Here is a 23,173-nt window from a genome sequence, read left to right as displayed (position 1 = left end):
AGAACCCACCATCCCTCAAAGCTGCACTCATCGCCAGTTGTGACGTTCCTGACTGAAAATCACACTTACCCTGGGTACTCCTAAGCCTATACCAGCCCTAAAAAAATGAGCAATTAGTATTCGGCAAAATAACCTGCATGCCAGGAGTAAGATACTCTGGGGTTCTTGTAATGTATGTTATTCCTTTGTTCAGAGTTTGCCTCATTGGTCATGACTGTACTGTAGAGCTGAAAAAAAGAGTTATGTGCTGTAAAGTCTCAAAGTAATTGAAAGCTTTTACAAAATTTAACACACTTCAGCAAATTTGATCTTGGTGAATTTACTAAATGTGGGAAAAGATCATACAAGTGTACCCTGCACCTGTGGCTGATGATCAAGACCCAGTTACCTTTGGTGGAGAAACTGATTTTTAGCAACACAAACTCTTAATGCTTAAAGAAAAGCAATACTACAAGGCTTTGCCAGTCTTCCAATCCTCAGGCTAATATAAAGGGAAAGGATGGCAAGGGAAAAAGGAAGAAAGCAGTGCACCCAGAGACCTGAGAAGAGACATTAAAAAGAAACTCTAGTACACCTGCAGTCTGTATGCAAGGAATACTGTAGGCAGTACATTTCTACAAAGATAAACATTCACCATCCAAACCGTTCTTGAATAGGTTCCATGAGAATTACTGCTGGGAGAAACATACAGGACTGACCCAATTCATCTTTAATGCAGTTGACATATCAAGGTCTTTTCAGTGCGCTAAAAATTTTGAAGCATATCTAGGGTTTGTAACTTTTCTCTTTACAAATTTAACATCACGTTGGACAGAAGCCCAATGCAAGTCTTAAATATTCTCCAATATTACGCGACGTAAACAAAACCTGATCGAACTTGATTCCAAAACCCTGAAAGGACCATGGAAACCATAGACTGTACCATTCTTTTATAAACAGTAAAAGTGCTAATTCCATCAAGTCGGAACTGACATCATTATTACAGTAATGTATTCCCAAAAAGCTTTTAAACCAGCCTTCGCCATTACTCAGAAATTCATCGATTACTTAACTACAAAGATTTACTCCCAATGTGTTGTTGTGTGCCACAAATTAACCTACTGTATAGCCTTTAGGAAGCCTCTGCCAGGTAAAGTGATCTGCAATCTAGCATTTAGGAACAAATGGACTCCTGTAAATACTATCATCATTAAAAGGAGCAAACGTTCAAGTGAAAAGCCATTCACTGTCCGAGTAAGTTTCCAAACAATCGAACATGCACAAGTGAAACGTCGACACCTTTATTTCTGCCAAGTAGAATCATTTTTTACCTGTAGCATTCGACACTTTAAAATCCCTTTATGATCTTGATTCTAAAAGCGGACGAAAAATAGCCAATATATAACTTGAAATACTTAGAACATGTAGTTTTAGGGCAAAGTCCCAGTAAGACGAAACAATGGCTAACGCTTTGATATCAATTAAGAAATTTAACGTGGATAACATCCATCCACAGATGCTAAACTGTACTTCACTAAAGTCAATGATACAAAAATAAAATAAAATAATTAATCAACAAACAATGCAGAAAAACCACTACGCCCATGTCACATACAGTCATGAAGAAATGAACACTGGAAGAATAAATGAACTGATGCGGTTAAATATACCAAAATCCTACGGAAATATTAACATCTCTGAAAATCTGCGCGAAGTACAAGTACCTGAACTGATACATTTTTAAAATTATCCTGGAAACCAGTTTGATCACAATCCTGTATCTTAAATGAATACCTGATGTTTCACTAAAAACTAGTCTGATCACTACCGCTGGCAATGAAATGTATTTAAACCGTCGTTACAAAATCATGTACAGCAGACTGGAACAATCAGAGATAATGTGTCAGACAGCTGAAAGGAAAATTTTAAATTTAAAAACTCTTAGCATTATCGACCCTGGCAACAAACCATAGCTGTCTGGTGCAAACAGCAATAATTCCATCATGAATAATCTAAAGGTGAAATCCATTTACAAGTCATTATTTAAGAGATTATGAATTCATGAATAATGTCATAACGGGAAAAGAATGTTCAGTCTCCGGCTATTTGTAAACAAAAGCACAAAGGGAAAAACTTACAGTCTGGGTGGTTTTCGTCGGTGCTAGGACGAACTTCCTCAATGTGTAAATGACATTACCAGGTCAACGTCTATCTCAGGATAATACATGTATGTACAAAGATGGGGGTGAAATCCACATCAGTATGTGCAGAAGTTTGTGCAACTTACATTAATATGTACACAAGTGGATGAAATTTACAGGATGGGTGCACTCTACGTCAGTAGTGGTGCCACATGCTACAGTTACATTAAAGGAGCCAAAATCCTTTAATATGTACCACCGCCAGGTTTCCACATGCAGAAGTCACCATCCAGGAGACACGAATTGGCACTAAACTGACAGAAAAAAAACCGACTTAAAATATCAATTTAATTTTTATTGCTGAAGTATAAAAACTCACTCCATGCCTCCCTGGGAACCACTACTACTGACTGTGACAGCCTTCTGTTTGCAAATGTGTCAAAACTTGTGCTAATGGAAACTACTTTTACGAACTGACAAGATATTAAAGAACCAAGGGGTGGCAATGGTTCCAAGTCTTTTGGAAAACGCTAAAAGGCTCTGTAATACTCACCCTTAATGGCTTCCACCTCGTACACTCTGACTCCCATTTGCGGCGAAAGTAGTCCTAATTTTTAAGTGAAACTCATTATGAACCTGCAAAGGAGAAAAAAAAGGTCTTTTAGAGAGAAAAAGGTATGAAATGGAAAACAAAAAAAAAATACAACAAAAACAAGTTTAATGTTCCAACCCGAATGAAATCCCAAAAGATTTACAAGATTTTGCTCCGACACAAGTGGGTGAATTTATCATTAAAAATACCTTGCCATGTGTTATTCGGGTAATACATAAAATTATCTGATATTTATTTAACCTAAAAAAACTGAAAATAAAAATCAATGAAGAAGACCTGCTCTCCCTTGTCCAGACCAGCAAACGTCCAGCCGTACCTTCCCCGATCCTCCATCCCCGCCCCCCCAACCCCCAGCAGAAAACGCCAGGTGTGACCATGTAGCCAAAATGTCATTCTCATTGATCTTCACTACGCAGAGAGAGAGAGAGAGAGAGAGAGAGAGAGAGAGAGAGAGAGAGAGAGAGAGAGAGAGAGAGAGAAAGCATTGTTCCCAAAATTGCTGAGCAGTCACAACTCTCATTCAAAATTGAGTATGAGTGGCCCCTACTCCTCAAATGAGCCTTAGGCCTACAACCCTGTTATACACCCTAACCAAAAATACTAAATTCCTTTCGAAATCGCTTGGTCAACTGAAACTGTGCCGAGACTTCTAAACCTAAAAATGAATTAATAAAATTATGCAGATTACATTTTATGGCTGAACTTCACTTCACAAACCCTGAAGACACCTTATCAACCCCTTATCCCTTCTTTGTATGTTATGGTCATCTGTTATGCAAACCACATACGAACTTGAAACAATTTTACACCCACTACTAAGGCCGCGTTTACACCTAGCGAATTCGATTCATGAAGAATCATTTAACTCAAGTCATTGCGAATAATCTACGTTCACACTTACTGAGTCAAACTGAGAAAGCTGCGACCCCAATAAATAAGATCGTCAAAAAGACAAGTAATGACCTATGGGAAGCACCACAGCCAGAGTACATGTCAGTACCTGATGGTCATCACTGGAGAGAAATAGCAATAACATTTTTCGACACATGCAATGTTCCAACCTGTAAGGGAAGCATCGACGCCAAGTATTGTCAGCTGAAATGCCCACCTGGCGCAGACTCACTTCCATAATTATAAAGGGTACCTATAACTCGATTGTACTAGAGGCTGTAAGGATGGTACAGAGTGACATACTGGCTGGGTGTTGTCTGGTTTATTGGTGGTTCCTTACTGAATGAATGTACAGAATCTTCGAAGTTGTTATTGGCTGGTGCGAGCCGCAATGTAGTTTCTACACACAGACAAGGCAAAACAGAGGTAATGTTTCGGACATCTGTGTTTGTCAGCAGACAAACAGATGGCGATTGTGAGACATAATAAACGTACAATGATAAAACATATATCAATGGAAAGGCCAGGAAATTCCACATATGGCCATTTGCATGAGATCCGAGACAGATTAATGAATACAATGCAGTAGCATAATATATGTGAAATGGCGAGACGCTTGGCGTCTTCACAAACAGAAACATACATACAGTTTGATACAGAAGATTCGGTGGAACATTATGAGTACATGATTGGAATGCTTGCATGGCAATGCAAGTAGTGGTGATCGTACATAAATCGAGACAACAATGGTTAGGGAGAATCAGACGGAAATATTGTATGGTAGAAGTTGCGTTCCTTGAGAGAGAAAACGGGATGCTCTTGTTTTTGTCGTTTCCTCCGATGGATGACACACACATGCGCTCGAGAGACCGCGATGTGGTCTCTTACAATACTAACCCCCCCCCCCAAAAAAAAGCAAGGCGTCGATGAGGAAATCGTCTTGCTGACAATTGGAATGGGCGCGAAGGGTTTGGGCTTTGGGCTGGTAGGAGGCTGAAGGGCGACGCCGGCCAGCGGGAACTCGGGGAGGACGGTAGTGGGTTGAAGAGTACATCGCTCCTTCGTTGGTCAGGTCATCCGGTACGAGTTCGGGGGCGGCAGCAGGCTGCCTGGAGGAGGCGTCCAGGGTTCCTGTGGTGGGGTGGGTTATCTCGGAGGGTCGGACATCTGCTGAGCAATAGAGAACGGCTGGAATCGGGGAAGCGGCAAAGGGTTTGTTGGCACGTGTGTCGTCACCTTGGGTCGTACGTCTGCCATCAGCTCCTTCGGGTCACTCCAGGGTCACCAGTGTAAGGATGGAATAGAGTGACATACTGGCTGGGTGTTGTCTGGTTTATTGGTGGTTCCTTACTGAATGATGTACAGAATCTTCGAAGTTGTTATTGGCTGGTGCAAGCCACAAAGTAGTTTCTACACACAGACAGGGCAAAACAGAGATTATGTTTCAGACATCTGTGCTTGTGGACAAACAAACAGATGGCACTTGTGAGAGACATAATAAACGTACAATGATAAAACATATATCAATGGTAAGGCCAGGAAATTCCACATATGGCCAATTGCATGAGATTCGTTACAGATTAATGAATGCAATGCAGTAGCATAATATATGTGAAATGGCGAGACATTTGGTGTCTTCACAAACAGAAACATACATACAGTTTGACACAGAAGATTCGGTGGAACATTATGAGTACATGATTGGAATGCTTGCATGGCAATGCAAGTAGTGGTGATTGTACATTAATCGAGACAACAATGGTTAGAGAGAAATAGACAGGAATATTGTATGGTAGAAGTTGCGTTCCTTCGAGCGATGGCCACAGATGCGCGGGAGGGAAAGAGAGTGCAGGATGCTTTGTCTTGTTTTGTCCGATGGATGACACACACACGTGCACCCGTAAGACCGCATTGTATGCAGTCCCTTACACACACACACACACACACACACACACATATATATATATATATATATATATATATATATATATATATATATATATATATATATATATATATATATATATATATATATATATATATATATATATATATATATATATATATATATATATATATATATATATATATATATAAGGAGGAACAGGATAGCCAGAAGACGTGGTAAAATTCCAGACATTATTATTTCTTAGAAATTAACAGAGGCACAGCCGAGCTTTCGGGAATACGTAACTTTTCCCATCATCAGGTCACTTATCTATGGAATTACATAAAAATAAAAAGAAACAGTAAGAAAACTATACCGATTGACTAAATCTAAAAGTATTAAAACAGTTATATATAATTTACAAAACTTTAAAATACATAATAATATAAAGTAAAAAAAAATAGGAACATAAAAACCTAAGTTAACCAAGCAATAAGAAATCACGTACCAAACAGAAATCGTCAAATAAAATCACTGAGAAGATAGATACTGAGAGAGAGAGGAAAAAAAAAACCAATGAATATTCAAAATGATAAAAAAAATGATAATGTAGTACAAAATACTGGAGAACCTACTGTTCATGTCGTAGTTAAATGACAACTGGGCGAGTTAGAAGACTGCAAATGGAAGAGGGTGAAATGGTGTGAGGAAAAAACTAAAAAGAAAAAAGCAAACTATGCAATGAACAGTGGAACAAAGGTGGTTTGGCTATTGAGTGTTGGTGATTGTTGTTTAATATGGAGGGACTCTAAAAGGGAAGCGAATGGCTATTTTTGTTTGTCCAAGTATTTGAAAATCACTGTATTGTATGTGATGGTGGCAAGATATAGCATGAAGTCTAATGGCACTATTTTTTTTTTTGCTTAAAGCTAAGCCTGTACGGTGGCTTACACCCTATGAGAGTCGATGCGCACCTTCAGTAGGCGCTTGGTACATCCACATAAGTCCCAAAATTACATTTTGGGCAATTAAACTTGTAAACAATGCAGGTACGCATCAACTCCGGGAGGGTGTCTTTCACAGGGAACAGTCTTCCGATTGTAAGAGGGTTATTAAAGGTAAATCTGAAGTCAACATACGGATACAGATGGCTCAAGAATGACAATAATTTTCGTTTGATTAGGACAAAATCGTTAGTGAAGGGAAGGGAAGGGAAACATACATTATCTTCTTGGGAACAGTGCAGACTACAGATTTTGGCTTAAAAATATTGTCTAAAAATTCTTTAACGATTTTAGTGAACATGTTAAAGGGATAGCAATTATTTTTAAAATACCTCTCTAAAAACTGGACTTCTAGGTGAAAGTTATTCCAATTGGAGCAAAGGGAAAAGGCTCGATGAATCAGAGTTCTACACGAATTAGTCTTAAAAACAAGGGGACAGTGACTAAAAAAGTTTAACCCAAGGCTGGTAAACGTTTTCTTTCTAAAGATGCCAGTCGTAAAATTTCCCTCAGAACGAGAGACCAAAATATCTTCCATCGCCCTCTCCCTCCCCTCCCACTCCCCCTTTAATTTAGCTGTGTCCTCCCCTCCCCTTCCCTCTCCATCCCATCCCTGTTCCGGGAGCACACGATCAAGTGCTAATTTAGCTGCGTCCTCCCCCTCCCCTTCCCTCTTACATCCCCCTTCACTTCAGTCTTCCCTCCCCTTTCTTCTCCCCTCCCCTTTCCCCTTCCGGAGCACATGATGCAGAGTTAATTTGACTGTGCCCTCCCCCTTCCTCTTCCATTAGCCTCCACTTCCCCTTTCCCTCCCATTGCCACCTTCTCCCTCCCCTACCCCGTCCCCCTCTTTTCCCTCCATCCCCTTCCCATTTTCCTCCCCTCCCGCTCCCTTTCCATCTTCTCTCCCCTCCCCTTCCCATTCCCCCTTCCCCTCCAACTCCCTTTCCCTCTTCCATTCCCCTTCCCCCTCCCCTCTTCCCTCCCTTCCCTACCCCTACCCTCTTCCCTCCCTTCCCTACCCCTACCCTCTTCTCTCCCTTCCCTCCCCGTAAACGGAAATAATTTCGTCAACTACAATCATAAATCTGTTACAATTTGTCAAAACTAAAAAGTATAAAATAGAAAAATAAAAAAAATTAAAACACGCTTTTATTAAAATGCACTAAAAAGTAAAAAATAATATTTTGAGACACACCAGGGTTTTCTTACAATTAATCATGTCTACAAAAATAAAAGCGTGGGCCCTAAACATGGAAGGTAATGCTACAAGAAAATTTTTTTTTTTTATTTCTTGTAGTATTTCCTTCCATGTTTAGGGTCCACGCTTTTATTTTTATAGACATGATTAATTGCAAGAAAATCCTGGTGCCTCAAAATATTATTTTGTACTTTTTAGTACATTTTAATACAAACATGGCCTAAAAAATGTAGCCTGTATTTTTTTTTATTAGGACAGCAAATAGCCATCTCAATAGTTTCCTTTTACAGAAAACTAAAACGTGTGCATTAATGAGATATATGTAAAATAAAAACTTGATACAGCGTATGTACGAAGAAAACCCTGCGCATTCATGCAGGTTTCAAAGGGGAAAAACGTGTGTCAAGGCACAGGTAAAAGGTACAGGTGTGTATCCCAAGCATCTAGAAAAGGAAATGTGTTGATGGAAAACGTATGTTACTGATCTACACCGCACTAGAAACCTCGGTCTAAGTAGTGTCGACACATAATCAAAGATATTACACTTGAAATTCAGGTTTCTATGCTAAATAAAGTTTTGAATGACCACTAACAACTTGGGTATCCGTAACACACCTGGAGCCTAATTTGCAATGCCTTCAAAATGCACACCTTACCGTCAAGAACGTTTGGAGTTCCGAGCAATATCTTCGACGATTACAAATGAATATAGGCTAGATGTTAAAACCTGAACACCATCCAGTTTATGCAAAATACTTATTACGAAAAACTTAATATATAGCATATTATCCTAAAGCATTCCAATAACGCCGAAATAATTTAAGCTTATATGAAAGAACAACTTTTAAAACTAACTACTCAGCTAAAATCAGTTAATCTAACGAATTTCTGTACAAATTCCTTTTGATATTGATAGTCATACTTACAAACTAATTAAACCAGCCATTAACTGGCGCGAGCCATTTTTTTATACTACACGACTGACTAATTTTTGAACTCCTCATTTATGAATGGTTGGTCTGATGACAATAAGATAAATTAAATCAGATTACTGCGTGACTGAATTAACGATGTGTACTTAGCGAGTCAGGCAACAACATAATAGAACTACTGAACTAAATCAACAGGAAATACACGAATATCTAATCATCGCGTAGACGATGTCAATTTTAATGGCGGCTAAGCAGTCGGGAGTCGTTTAAATAGTACTACGAAATGTTTCCAGAACGTTCACATACCCATTTCAGCCCGTAGTACTAACTCACAATCATAGTGCACCTACCTCTGAAAATTATGCAACACCACTCATCAAACAAACAAAAAATATAAGCAATATGTTAAAAAGGCACTGAGTCTTGGTGATTTCCTACGGCAAAAGTTCGACAAACTCCGGAAACGTTCGAAAATACATAGCCCTTTCTAGATCTGTAATAATAACAAATGCTATACAATTATTATGGACACCGAAATTTACGATTTTAGGGTCAACACACGGGCTCATTATTGACCAGGTAGGTCAGCCACCTGGTTGCTAAACTTCACTCTCTATCTACACTATAGCCGTTGCTATTGACCGAAGTTTGTGATATTGTATTTTAAATTATTCCAGCGTTTAAATAATCCATGCAGTTTTGTCTTGTTTCAAATAAATTCACTATCGCCTCAAAATTTCAACGGCTAAACGTGCAAATACTGGGTAACAGAATCAGATTCCCCACAAGAGAAACACCAGGTAAGCCACCCTCAAATATCCCCACCCGGTACAGTTTGTCTCCGTACGGCTTTCGCGCCCCACCAACGACCTACACAGCATTTGACCAGTTATCTATTTAGTAAGCTGGCCTTATGCCGACGTAGGCTCTTGCTTGAAGAGCAGCCCGTAAAATATATTAAGGCAAGGAAGAGGCATGAAATCGAAAGAAAATATTAATTCAAGTTATGGAGTAGAAAGCTGAAGCTTTAGGAAGAATAAAAGCCAGTTACCGTTCGGTCTATTATTGTTGGAAAGACCAACAAAGAAAAGAAAGACGCTGATCTGCAGGACAAGCGTAGATAAAACCCAAATAGAATTCAGACTGCCTTTCATGGCGAAGGCGACAGGACAATAGCCAAGGTTAGGTCAGTCAACTGCAGCAGCCTTTTTTTTTTATTCACTGAAGGTAATTCAGATTAGATGTTTGTGACAACAACGTCCATAAATGTTACAGTCAGGTATTTACATACTTTTTATGTTATTGCAAGACCTACGTCATTATCATCATCACTGCATCCAACACCTTGCAACGTACAGAGCCTCCACAAAATTCCGCCACTTATGTCTTCCCTGTATTTTCACTTCCACAAATCTCCTCTCATCTCCAGCTTCCCGTGTCAGTTCTCATCAGAGTAAGTCTAGGTCTTTTAATTCTACTGGTGGCCAAATAAACTCACTTTTCACTATCACGTACTATTTAAGCCCCTTACACACTCAATTTTTTTTAAAACTTGTTTAAAACAGTCAATTAATCAAACTGGTTTGAAGCATAGCCTACGTACAAACCAATCACTTTTATACCAACAGCTTTCTTTATTGATTGTTTAACCTTAATGTGATTGCCTTGGGTATTTCTTGTTCCATATAGGCCCAACTACAATAACCACCAAAGGCGTTTTCCTAAGTTATTATTAACAAATTATGAACTTTATTAGTACAATAATAATAGCAAAACGTTAGCTATATGCTTTAGCACAATAACAATAGCATTCTGATAGCAATGAAATCTAGTACAATAACAGCATACTAATAGCAATATCACCATTCAATACAGTGCCTACTGCACATATATTTTAAAAAATGACAAAAGCCATAGTGGGTCCTGGTTTGGACCTGCACTCCAGTGGGAACTCTGACGAAAAACGAAAATGATATATAGGCCTACAGTATTATAAAAATCCTTCTCTATGACATTGTATAGGCCTACAGTATTGTAAATCCTTCTCTATGACATTACTAAGTCGCCATAGTTACCTACATTTCACGGTCAAAATATCCTGAGTCTACGACCAAATGGCCTACGGGATTTCACTGACCTTACCCACATAGGCCCTACCCAAATGACACCAATTATCTTAGCCACACGAAAGGAGGCACAAATACAAAGCTTCTATAGCATACTAACCGCTTCTACAAAATCGCATACCAAACCTTCGAAGGGTTAATGAGAATAAGGTAATGCCCTCAACTTACTCATTTCACGATTTCTGGCCGTATTTGGAACTTCACACCCTATGTGAACGGTGCATTCTACTAGCAAAAACATGGGTTAACCTGTTCCAGCCCTCAGTAACACATCTCAATGGGTATTCACTGATCTCTACACCAGAAAATAGCAAATATTACTCAATATGATTAAAAATTAACTTACACCAAGAACCACTGACTTTAGTTTCCATTACAATTCGCGTCAACAATCTGCCATGTTCCTCCAGCCACGTCTCGTAACGTAATGCTGCGAATTTGATCTATAATCTGTTCGGCCAATCAGAGGACTCGATCATAAACAACGGTTCTCATTGGCTAAAGCGGAGTTCACACAACCATTCTCGAATGTCATTCACAGGACTGACAGCATTTGAAGACTGTCATCCCTGAGAACACAATAATTATGGAATGTCATTCTTATCATTAGTCAACTCTATAATTCTAGTAGTGGCCGCATGACGGCAGTCTTGCTTGAACTTGGGATGAGCAACCGAGAAAGCGAGTGTTGCCATAATGCTGGCATTTTTTTTAAAACAAGTCGTAATGGCAAACAATGGGTAGAAAAGCTGGATAAAGAAACATAATGCCTCACCCATTTAAACCTCTTGAATGAAATCGGATTAACTGCTATAAATGACTTTTACAAGGATTTTCGAATGAATGAAGAAAGTTACAAGAAACTTCTGGATGTAAATTAGTAAGACCACTTATAACTAACCTGAAAATTTTCTAAAAGTTTCTCATATGCAGCATTTCTTTTATCTTTCCTCATGTAATTTTCATTTTGTATAGGCTATCCCAAAGTTCAGGAATATCTATATGCATATCAATGAAATGCTTCATCAAAACCTTGCTGTCTCTATACAGCGCGTGACGTCACAGGCACTGTGCGCCGCCATCTTGGTTGACAAAGCAAATCTGGTCAAGCGTAAAATCATTGACAAGCGACGAAAATACTGTGTAAAGTGACACAACATTATACAATAAACAATGCCTGCATTTTGTGTATTGTATGAATATTCGAACAGGCATGACAAGGAGAAAGACAGGTCATTTTATCGTCTGCCTAAAGTAATATTCATCAAGGGGAAACGACGAAAGAACTTGCATAGGCACGACGAGAAAAATGGCTAGCCAACATCGGACGATCTGACCTGAAACCAGTAAGTTATGACAACATTCGTGTGTGCTCGGATCATTTCATTGGTAAGCTTTTATCTGTTTAACAATGGTTTTATTCAATATTTTTCACACTTCCGTTAGCAAATAAAACGTTCATCAGACTGTACACGTGTCAACTGACTTGTTCAGCAGATTGAAGTTAAAATGTTATGTAATTCTGCAATCTGTGCCATAACTTACATCTGCAATATACATATAACATTTAATTTCTTTATATTATAAATGGGATATTTATCTGTAGTTAAAGTTAAGTACTTTGTATTACGTGCTTTATTTGTGCACATTTTTAAATTTGATTTTTTTTATTACACGCGTGATAATGAGACATTATTACATTTTCAAGACAAACCAGCCACATTGTATGGTCAACTCAATCAGGACTGGGCACCTACAGAGAACATGGACCGTGTACTGGTTCTACAAACCCCTTCTCCAACTAAATCCAGATACAAGAGGTTGAAAGTTTGCTCTGAAAAGAAGACAGCCGCTGTCACAGCGCTGTTAGATCTTCGGTGTTCAACAATATCCACAGGGATGAGTTCATCACTGGAACAGGAGGCAGGTACATCTTCACAGACTGAGAATGAGATGAATTTGTACAGTGCAACAGAGAGCGAATTGCAAAGGCTTGTGTGTGAAAATGCTGCTCTGAAAACTATTGCGGAAGCACAAAAGTTTGACATGCCATATTTTAAAGATAATGACACAGATGTAAAGTACTACACAGGACTTACAAATTTGGAGGTTTTGAAAGCCTCACATGACTATGCTGAACCTGACATTACGGAAACACATAAAAATGTCTTGAACAAATTTCAACAACTGATCATGACTCTAATGAAATTAAGACTTGTGCTTCTAGCCACGATTTTGGAGTTCGGTTTGGGGTCTCCGATTCAACGATGACTCGAACCTTCCACAATGTGTTGGAAACATTGTATGTGACGTTGAAACCCGCAGTATACGCCATCGCTTGAAGAATTGCGGAAAACAGTGCCAATGAGCTTCCGAACACACTTCGGGTCAAAGGTGGCAGTCATAACTGATTGTTTTGAAACCAGTTGTGAAAAACCTTCAAACTTGGTAGCTCGTGGTGAAACCTGGTCGAACTACAAAAACGCTAACACTGCAAAATATCTGATGGGGATCACACCACAAGGTGTGATATCGTTTATTTCACATGCTTTTGGAGGGAGGGCCAGCGACAAACTTATTACAGAAACGTGGAATATTGGATAAACTTGTACCAGGTGATGTGTTGGCTGACCGTGGCTTTGACATACAGGACAGTGTAGGTACAGTGAGGGCCAAAGTTCACATTCCCGCGTTTAAGAGAGGGAAATCACAGCTGGGTGCTTTAGATGTTGAAAAAACCAGAAGAATTGCCAACAGCAGGTTATGGGTCTTGTGAGACAGAAATACTCGGTGTTATCATCAAGAATTCCCCATGATTTTTCCCAGTTTAGTCAGGATGGAAATATTACTTTGGACAAAATTGTCAGTGTAAGCTGTGGACTTACTAACTTGTGTGACTCTGTTGTCCCATTTAATTAATAAGTATGTGTCTGAATCATTTAGTGGATAAGCCTATTGTGAGACTGAAAATCTTTATGAGCATATAAAGTTTGTTTTCTGTTCATTACCATATTTATATTCAAATCAATATTTTTGTTGTTTTTATTGTCAGTTAAGCATGCATTTTCTTGTGTATAATTTAACGTATATTTTGTTATTGATTATACTATTATTTTGCAATAAAACTCAACAACATCACTTCAGAGTACCTTCTTGTATAATATCTCTTGGGGTGTGATTTCAAAGAGACTTCACAGAGGAGTAAATACTGTAAACATTTCAAACAGTAAATCTAAGCATGATCTTTTTAAGTTTGACTTTTGAAAGGAGGATGTCTGATCAAAAAGTTAATCACACCTCTGTATATGGAGACAAAATTTTATTATATGGAAACGATTTATAGTACAATCGAACAATAATGACCCGGTTGAGGTTGGAATTATTCATTCAAACACAACAAATATTATAATACATCCTTCAATCTCTTTATTTTTGTGATAAACCTTCATAAGCCAAAAAATGACATATTCGAAAGTTGTAAAATAAGCCAAGAACTGTCGCAAACCCTTTCATGCGAATATAAATACTTTATGCAGATTGACAAACATACGGCTGCTGTTACACAGTTCTGCTAAATGTTTGTTATATTTTACACTGCCAAATTAATATTAAGACATTTTCAAAACTAAAAAATACTGAAACAAACATGGACAAAAAACATTTTAAATAATGTATGACAGCTGTAGCCTACTGTTGTTTTCTTTAATGAAAGCAATGGGTTTTTTCAATGTCGCCATTTCATCACTAAGCTCTCTTGTTTAAAGCTTTCGTTTGTGCTGTGGATGGGATACTTACTTGTACGCTGTTTTCCCGGCGCCGGAACCTGTTAACAAGATTTTCTGTTGGCTGGAGAGACGAAAAGGTATTTTCAAAGGTTTTCGTGAGAGGATATTTTTTTCTGGCGAACGTTGTAACCTTTATTATATTGTTTTTTAAGATATAAATGAGTACCTCATGTGTGAAATGAACAAATATAGCGCTGTAGAAAACAGATGTAAAAACTTGAGGTAACGTCATCCCAAACGAGTGAACAAAACGGTGTTCCTTGGGTAGTCACCTACCATTAAGCTGATCCAGAAAAATTTCGTGGGGTGGGGAAGCACCAATCTTCATATTATACATACATATTATATATACATATATATATATATATATATATATATATATATATATATATATATATATATATATATAATTTCTATAATAGATTTTTTTATTTTTCCTATTTTTATATTTCTCATTTACGTTATTATTATTATTTAAATCTACAATATTATTATTTTGTCATTTTTCAGGAGAGGGAGGCCGACGTGCCCAGGTGCCATCCCCCTGGATCCGCTAGTGTCACCTACTGTAATCATAGTATTAAGCTTTTTCAAAACAAACAAAACAATCCCCAGATACAGAAATCGCGCACGGATTCACAGACAAAAAAAGTAAACTGTGTGGTGTCTCAGATCACCACACTCTCCCCCCCCCAAAAAAAGGGTGCAGGAATAATCTAAACTACTGTACAACGTATCCCAAGAGATCAGCATCTATTAAATCTCTGCGCAACTGTTCCGCTTTGCGTGCAGCATGTCGTTGGTCTAGGTGATGCATTGGGTACTGCAGGAGGACTTGGCGATTCTTTGGGTTCCACATCAGGAATCACTTCATGATGTAATTCTGATGGAATTAATTTGGAAATAGGCCTCATATATTCGACATCTGCTGTATGAACTATCGCACTCCGGACAACATTATCATTGCCCTTTATCAACTGGGTAACCAATCCTAAAGGATAATTGGCTCTAGACTTATTTTCTAATAGCACAAGTACTAAATCAACCAACTTTCACCAAACAAGATTTGTCTTTGGCACAAGTTAAATGTCTTTCTTTCAGTGATGTGAGGTAGGAATTCATCCATACTTTCTTATACTACTTTAATATGTCTGAGAGTCGGGCATACTGTACTCTCAAATCTAAATTTTCTCTATATAGAACATCCGCTCCAAAGGAATTCAGAGGTGGGAATAGGGTTACTGTTCTTCCATATATCAAATGAGAAGGACTGAGATACTCCTCTCGGATGTCTTCTGACAAATAATTAAGTGGACGAGAATTGATAATACACTCAGTTTCACATAAATGAGTGCGTAACTCATTACATGAGATGCGTTTCTTAAAGAGAGATTTATGAAGACTACTCTTGACACTTCCAATGGGTCTTTCGAAGAAACCACCACTCCAAGGTGAACGAGGGGTGTTAAATTTCCACAATATGTTGTTATCTTGCATATATGTTCTCACTTCTGATTCATTATCAGAAATGACAACAGATGGAACACCGAATCTTGCACCAAATCGGCGAAGGGCTAATAAGAATTCTGAGGTAGTAAGAGAACTACACAGCTCTAAATGTACTGCTCTTGAGGTTGTACAGGTAAACAGGCAAACATAGACTCGTTCATTGTCACTAGCAGTTGCAGGATCAACAATGGTTATAGCACCGGTAAAATCTACTCCAACAAAACTGAACGGTCTGGCATAATGGACCCTATCCTCTGGTAAGGAAGGTGGACCTGGTTGAGGGATAGTCTTACTAACTACCTTTCTACATAGCACACATTTACTAGTGATGTTCTTTATAATAACTCTGGCTTTTGATATCCAAAATTGCTGTCTAAGACCCAACAATGTTTGACTTAACCCACAATGACAATGATGATTATGATAATGAGTTATGATAAATTTGGTCAGGGGATGTTGGGCAGGTAAATAAATTGGACATTGTGTTTCAGGAGACAGATCTGAGTCTGTAATCTACCTCCACAACAAATCAACTGATCCTCATTCATATACATATGAAGTTGCTTGGCTAAATTCAAGATTTCTGCAGCTGCTTTAGGACTCTTCTTTGGTTGTTTCAAATATATTCAAATAACGTAGGAAAACTCTGTAACTGAGCTAATCTTATGCAGGAATGTAGAGCTTTCAACTTGAATTTATCAGGGAAGTACTTACTACAAAAATTCATGACCTTTGATATTATTCTCATAACTTTAGTAAGAGTGGAATTTCTTTCCATATCAAATACAGGATAAATAGGTTGAATTATGTTTGGTTCTACTAAAATCTCTGATACTACTGCAGCGTTGCAAACAAATTCCTTCTGAGGTGGGTACTCCAAAGGATTAAGCAAAAATGAAGGTCCATGTTTCCACATCAAATTGTTGGCTAACTTTGAAACGTTAACACCTCGGGTTACTATATCTGCAGAATTCTTGCTGGAAGGAACATGTAACATGCACAAATTATAATCACTTCGTAAAGTGCGAATTTCTACAACTCTATTTCTCACAGATACATCTGTAGATTTATCATGATATACCCAACTAATTGTGACTTCACTATCAGTCCACAATGTACAACTTCTAAATCCAAATGTATCACAGGACAAGAGGTTTTTAGCTAATCATGTTGCAAGTAATTCTAATTTGCGAATGGTAAGTGGAGGACTTGGAGCTACTCTCACTTTACTCACAAGGAGATTACTAGATTTGTTTCCTGAATCCACAGCATAAACTACTAAACCATATTGTTGTGAAAAGTTACACCTTTCACCACCTTGCTGGGGCCCTGGGGGCCAAAAACCACATGTCGTCTTCCTTGTTGCCTATGGGCCCGGACGAACATACCTCGATCTCGTCTGGACATCACTAATGCACGCTCGGGACGTGTCTAGTTGTTGGGAAAGTCGCAATTACGCATCTTTGGATATTATTTAACAGAGCCCCTGTGAGGGTGAATCTCATTTTTCATAGGTAACGTCATCAGTAATCTGTAAGTATGTGAAATTTGAGCTTGTTGGATAAGGCATTCTAATACATAAACTGACACAGCTAGAGTACCTTTCCCGCCCTCCTCGAACGACTGTAAAGAGTGGGGGCAGGCTCAGAGGACCGGCTTTCCGATCCAGTACATCAAAGGGCTAACTTGTAAATAGTAAGTACTGCGAGGTTCTTTGTTAACATCACCCGACCTATGGTGCAGCAAGTAAGGAAGGATAAGTAACTGAGGTATAGTTTCTAAATTATTTCAAACCGGTAGTAAATACCTTGGCAATTAACATTTTGAATAACGTACGAAGCCTGTGTCGGCTTCCTGTGTGCTGTGTGATTCGTTTGCTATTTGAGATATAATTTAGCTGGGGGAATTCCATTATTCATGCATTTATTGGTGATGAATGTTTATATGTAAATAATTGTGTAAATAAAGTAGTTTATAAGTCAACATTTTAAAAACTGTTGTCTCATTGAGCCTTCCCTAGATTGTAGAAGTTCTCATCATCCTTCGCAAACCTATAGCTAATAACAGCAAGAAACAGTGCGTTGTGATTAGATTTCACAACACATATGCTACTGCTGATGAATTACAAAAAATATGTAAATCTGAGGTATTAGGATTAATTATAAATCTTGGAAATTTAATGGTCGAGATCTAACTGAGACGCTGGCAAATCCTCTTAAATTTTTGAACTAATGATTCAGGTAACTGTTCATCCCAAGAATATTTATATTTCCATAGCTTCTGTATGAATAACTTTCCCTCGATCAAAACTGGTGACAAAAGTCCTAACGGATCAAGAACACGAGAAATTACAGATAAAGCTAATCTTTTGGTGATTAGATGATGCATAGCCTACATTCCTCCTTACATACCTTCTTATTTTGGTACACTGATATTTCATCACTGACAGAATTCCATGAGATAGCAAGAACATTAACATCTTGTAAGTTTAGTTTCTCCTGATTAATACCAATATCTTCATTAAATTCTGAATCATTACTCACCCAACATTGTAATGGCATAGATGCATCAGACATAATAGCAGTAATTTGAGGATATTCACTCTTCAACTGGTCTACCTGTACATAAGTATGAGCAAAGTTATCTAAATAAAAATGTGGAATCAAAGTCTTTGCTAATGGATTAGAATGATTCTCTAAGTGATGGGTTAGTATTTTCTGAAGTAAAAACGGAGATGATGTTACACCAAACAGGACTACTTTAGATCTATAGGTGATAACCTTCTGAAGTGTTTGGTCTTCATACCATAAAAACCTACAATAGCCTCTACAATTTGGGGAAATACCAATACGTATGAATGCTTTTGATATGTCTTCAACAACTGCTACTGGGTTAGTACGAAATTCAACAAGTTTACTGGTTAGGCTAGGTCCTGTTAATAAGCAATCATTCAAACTCTTTGTTCTTGAGTTTTCTTTACTAGAAGCGTTAAACACTACTCTAACTGGGGTGGTAGGGGAATTCTTGTACGCTGGATGATACGGAAGATAATGAGTCAATCCATCTATGATTTCTGTTTGTCTACTTCCTCTATGAATCCTAAATGTAAAATACTCACTGAAGATCTCAGAATACTGTTCATAAATTTCTGGACGAGCTGCAAAGGATTTGGATAGTGACTTCAACTGACCATAAGCTTGACGATAATTAGTCGCTGGTCTTTCATCACTCTAGGTCTGGACTTACAGGATTCAGAATAAGGCTGTATTTATAGATACAATCATTCATTTCTGCCTCGAAATCCTTTTAAAGAAGAGCTGGCCTTTCGTGAATTCAGGTCAAAATTGGTGTCATTAAAATTCGTAAGGATTTTATTATTATTATTATTATTATTATTATTATTATTATTATTATTATTATTATTATTATTATTATTATTAAAAGAGAGAGAGAGAGATTAAATGCACTCTAAGGTGGTCTGAGTACGTGGAGAGACGGAGATTATCCAGCTACTATCTAATAAATAATTACTTGTAGCCTATAATTATTTATTATACAAATATTTTAGATACTGTTATAAAATATATATTTTAATTACATTTACAAGATAATTTATAATTACATTTATAAAATGCCTTTTTAAAAATAATGTATATAAATCCTGTTGTCCAGTAATTTGTTATAAAATACATTTTAAATTTAGTGAGTCTTTCTTGGGGGTGAGGTTGCAAGCCCCTAGCCTTATTCATAGGCTGCTTAAGGAGCTTATGCAGTGTTGGGGTCATGGGACTCCTTTGTGATCACTTGACTGATTTATATCACGCTCATGAATGAAATTTCTGATATATCTTTGGACTTGAAACGTTTCAGCAGCATCTCATTTCAATCTTGAGGTACTGGGCGAGCCTTGTGGGTAATTTCAGGATGCCTAAAAAAATTAGCTTCTGAAATTAAAGGCAAACGTTTCCCCCACCCCCGCCCTTTTGAAATCAAAAGTGTCATTTTTGCTTTGAATATATTCTTCATAAAACTAGTAAAAAATGCACTGAAGTTTCTTTGGTGCAACTAAGTTTTCTGTACAGCCGCTACAGCATATAATCAAGGCCACCAAAAACAGATCTACCTTTCGGTGGTCTCGGTATAATGCTGTATGAGCCACGGCCTTGAAACTTTAACCATGGGCCGGTGATGGCCTATCCTATATGGTTGCTAGAAGCACGATCATGGCTAACTTTAACCTTAAATAAAATGAAAACTGCTGAGACTAAAGGGCTGCAATTTGGTATGTTTGATGATTGGAGGGTGGGTGATCAACAAACCAATTTGCAGTCCTCAAACCTCAGTGGTCTTTAAGGCCTGAGGACCTACAGGGAAAGTGCAGACAAAGTCGGCACAGCAGTTTTCTTTTACAGAAAACTAAAAATAGAATGAGTCTGACCTTTCCTTCATGATAGATGAAGAGAGAGAGTAGGAAATCATTAAATTTTGTTGAATTGTTATCTAATTCTCCTATTCCTTTTTTTCCATTTTCACTTAGATTTAAGGATATTTTCTTAGGCTTTTTTCACTCCCTGAGATTTAAGGGTCATTTCCTATTCCTTTTTTCCATCTCCCTAAGATTTAAGGCTCATTTCCTATACCTTTTTTTCCATCTCCCTAAGATTTAAGGGTCATTTCCTATACCCTTTTTTCCATTTCCCTTAGATTTAAAGGTCATTCCCTATACCCTTTTTTCCATTTCCCTTAGATTTAAGGGTAATTTCCTATACCCTCTTTCCATTTCCCTTAGATTAAAGGGTCATTCCTATAATCTTTTTCCATTTTTCCCTTAGATTTAAGGGTAATTTCCTATACCCTTTTTCAATTTCCCTTAGATTTAAGGGTCATTTCCTATACCCTTTTCCATTTCCCCTAGATATAAGGGTCATGATCTCTGCCTTTTATCATTTTCCCTTAGATTTAAGGGTCATTTCCTACACCCTTTTTCCATTTCCCTTAGATTTATGGGTCATTTCCTATATCCTTTTTCCATTTCCCTTAGATATAAGGGTCATGATCTCTGCCTTTTATCATTTTCCCTTAGATTTAATGGTCATTTCCTATACTTTTTCCATTTCCCTTAGATATAAGGGTCATCTTCTCGGCCTTTTACCATTTTCCCTTAGATTTAAGGGTCATTTCCTATACCCTTTTTCCATTTCCCTTAGATTTAAGGGTCATTTCCTATAAACTTTTCCCATTTCCTTTAGATTTAAGGGTCATTTCCTATACTCTTTTTTCCATTACCCTTTGATTTAATAGTCATTTCCTATACCCTTTTTCCATTTCCCTTAGATTTAAGGGTCATTTCTTATACCCTTTTATCATTTCCCTTAGATTCAAGGGACATTTCCCATTTCTCGTCTTAATGTGGTTCGGATTGCACAATAAGCTGTAGATCCCGTTGCTAGGTAACCAGTTAGTTCTTAGCCACGTAAAATAGATCTAATCCTTCGGGCCAGCCCTAGGAGAACTGTCAATCAGCTCAGTGGTCCGGTTAAACTATGATATATTTACCTTGTTTTGTACCCTTTTTCCATTTCCCTTCGATTCAAGGGTCATGTTCTCTGCCTTTTACCATTTTCCCTTAGATTTATGGGTCATTTCCTATACCCTTTTTCCATTTTCCTTAGATTTAAGGGTCATTTCCTATACCCTTTTTCCATTTTCCTTAGATTTAAGAGTCATTTCCTATTCCATTTTTCCATTTCCCTTAGATTTAAGGGTCTTTCCTATACCCTTTTTCCATTTCCCTTAGATTTAAGGGTCATTTCCTATACCCTTTTCCATTTCAATTAGATTTTAGGGTGATTTTCCTATACCCTTTTTCCATTTCCCCTTAGCTTTAAGGGTCTTTTCCTATACCCTTTTTCCATTTCCCTTAGATTTAAGGGAAATTTTCTATACCCTTTTCCATTTCCATTAGATTTATGGGTCATTTCCTATACCCTTTTCCATTTCCCTTAGATGTAAGGGTCATTTCCTATACCCCTTTCCATTTCCCTTATATCTAAGGGTCATTTCCTATACCCTTTTCCATTTCCCTCAGATTTAAGGGCCATTTCCTATACTTTTTTCATTTCCCATAGATTTAAGGGTAATGTCCTATACACTTTATCATTTTCCCTTAGATTTAAGGGTCATTTCCTATACTTTTTTCATTTCCCTCATATTTAAGGGTCATTTCCTATACCCTTTACCATTTCCCTTAGATTTAAGGTTCATTTCCTATACTCTTTTTTCATTTTCCTTAGTTTTATGGGTCCTTTCCTATACCTTTTTTCCATTTCCCTTAGATTTAAGGGTCATTTCCTATACCCTTAGATTTTAGGGTGATTTTCCTATACCCTTTTTCTATTTCTCCTTAGCTTTAAGGGTCATTTCCTATACCCTTTTTCCGTTTCCCTTAGATTTAAGGGTAATTTCCTATACCCTTTTCCATTTCCCTTAGATTTATGGGTCAGTTCCTATACCGTTTTCCATTTCCCTTAGATTTAAGGATAATTTCCTATATACCCTTTTCCATTTCCCTGAGATTTAAGGGTCATTTCCTACACCCTTTTCCGTTTCTCTTAGATTTAAGGGTAATTTCCTATACCCTTTTTCCATTCCCTTAGATTTAAGAGTCATTTCCTATACTGTTTTCCATTTCCCTTAGATTTAAGGGTCATTTCCTATACCCTTTTCCATTTCCCTTAGATTTATGGGTCATTTCCTATACCCTTTTCCATTTTCCTTAGATTTAAGGGTAATTTCCTATACCACTTTCCATTTCCCTTAGATTTAAGGGTCATTTCCTATACCCTTTTCCATTTCCCTTAGAGTTAAGGGTAATTTCTTATACCCTTTTTCCAGTTTCCTTAGATTTAAGGGTCATTTCCTATACTGTTTTCCATTTCCCTTAGATTTAAGGGTCATTTCTTATACCCTTTTCCATTTCCCTTAGAATTAAGGGTAATTTCCTATACTCTTTTTCATTTCCCTTAGATTTAAGGGTCATTTCCTATACCCTTTATCCATTTCTCTTAGATTTAAGGGTCATTTCCTATACCCTTTTTTCATTTC

General features: G+C 37.6%; 2 protein-coding genes across 2 annotated transcripts in view; both read right to left on the bottom strand.

Moving 5' to 3' along the window:
• The window catches only part of LOC136854168 (two pore channel protein 1-like), a 449,951-nt gene extending 438,722 nt beyond the window's left edge, over positions 1-11,229 (bottom strand). The window contains exons 1-2 of the mRNA XM_067130485.1: positions 11,122-11,229; positions 2,674-2,756 (exon numbers count right to left, since the gene is read on the bottom strand). Coding sequence (XP_066986586.1) covers positions 2,674-2,710 — 37 coding nt within the window. The 5' untranslated portion in view covers positions 2,711-2,756; positions 11,122-11,229. The remainder of the gene's footprint in view (positions 1-2,673; positions 2,757-11,121) is intronic.
• A 4,077-nt stretch (positions 11,230-15,306) lies between these two features.
• On the bottom strand, positions 15,307-23,108 carry LOC136850786 (uncharacterized). The gene is made up of 5 exons (XM_067124773.1): positions 23,036-23,108; positions 18,497-19,226; positions 16,784-17,169; positions 15,734-16,341; positions 15,307-15,609 (listed from the first exon to the last, which is right to left on the bottom strand). Exons 1-5 carry the CDS (start codon positions 23,106-23,108, stop codon positions 15,307-15,309), a joined length of 2,100 nt encoding a protein of 699 aa, XP_066980874.1.
• Positions 23,109-23,173: the final 65 nt, after the last annotated feature.

This window comes from Macrobrachium rosenbergii, chromosome 3, assembly GCF_040412425.1.
Source record: "Macrobrachium rosenbergii isolate ZJJX-2024 chromosome 3, ASM4041242v1, whole genome shotgun sequence".
NCBI classification, from domain to species: domain Eukaryota; kingdom Metazoa; phylum Arthropoda; class Malacostraca; order Decapoda; family Palaemonidae; genus Macrobrachium; species Macrobrachium rosenbergii.
The sequence above is the reverse complement of the archived record's forward strand: the minus strand, read 5'-3'. Positions and strand labels throughout refer to the sequence as shown.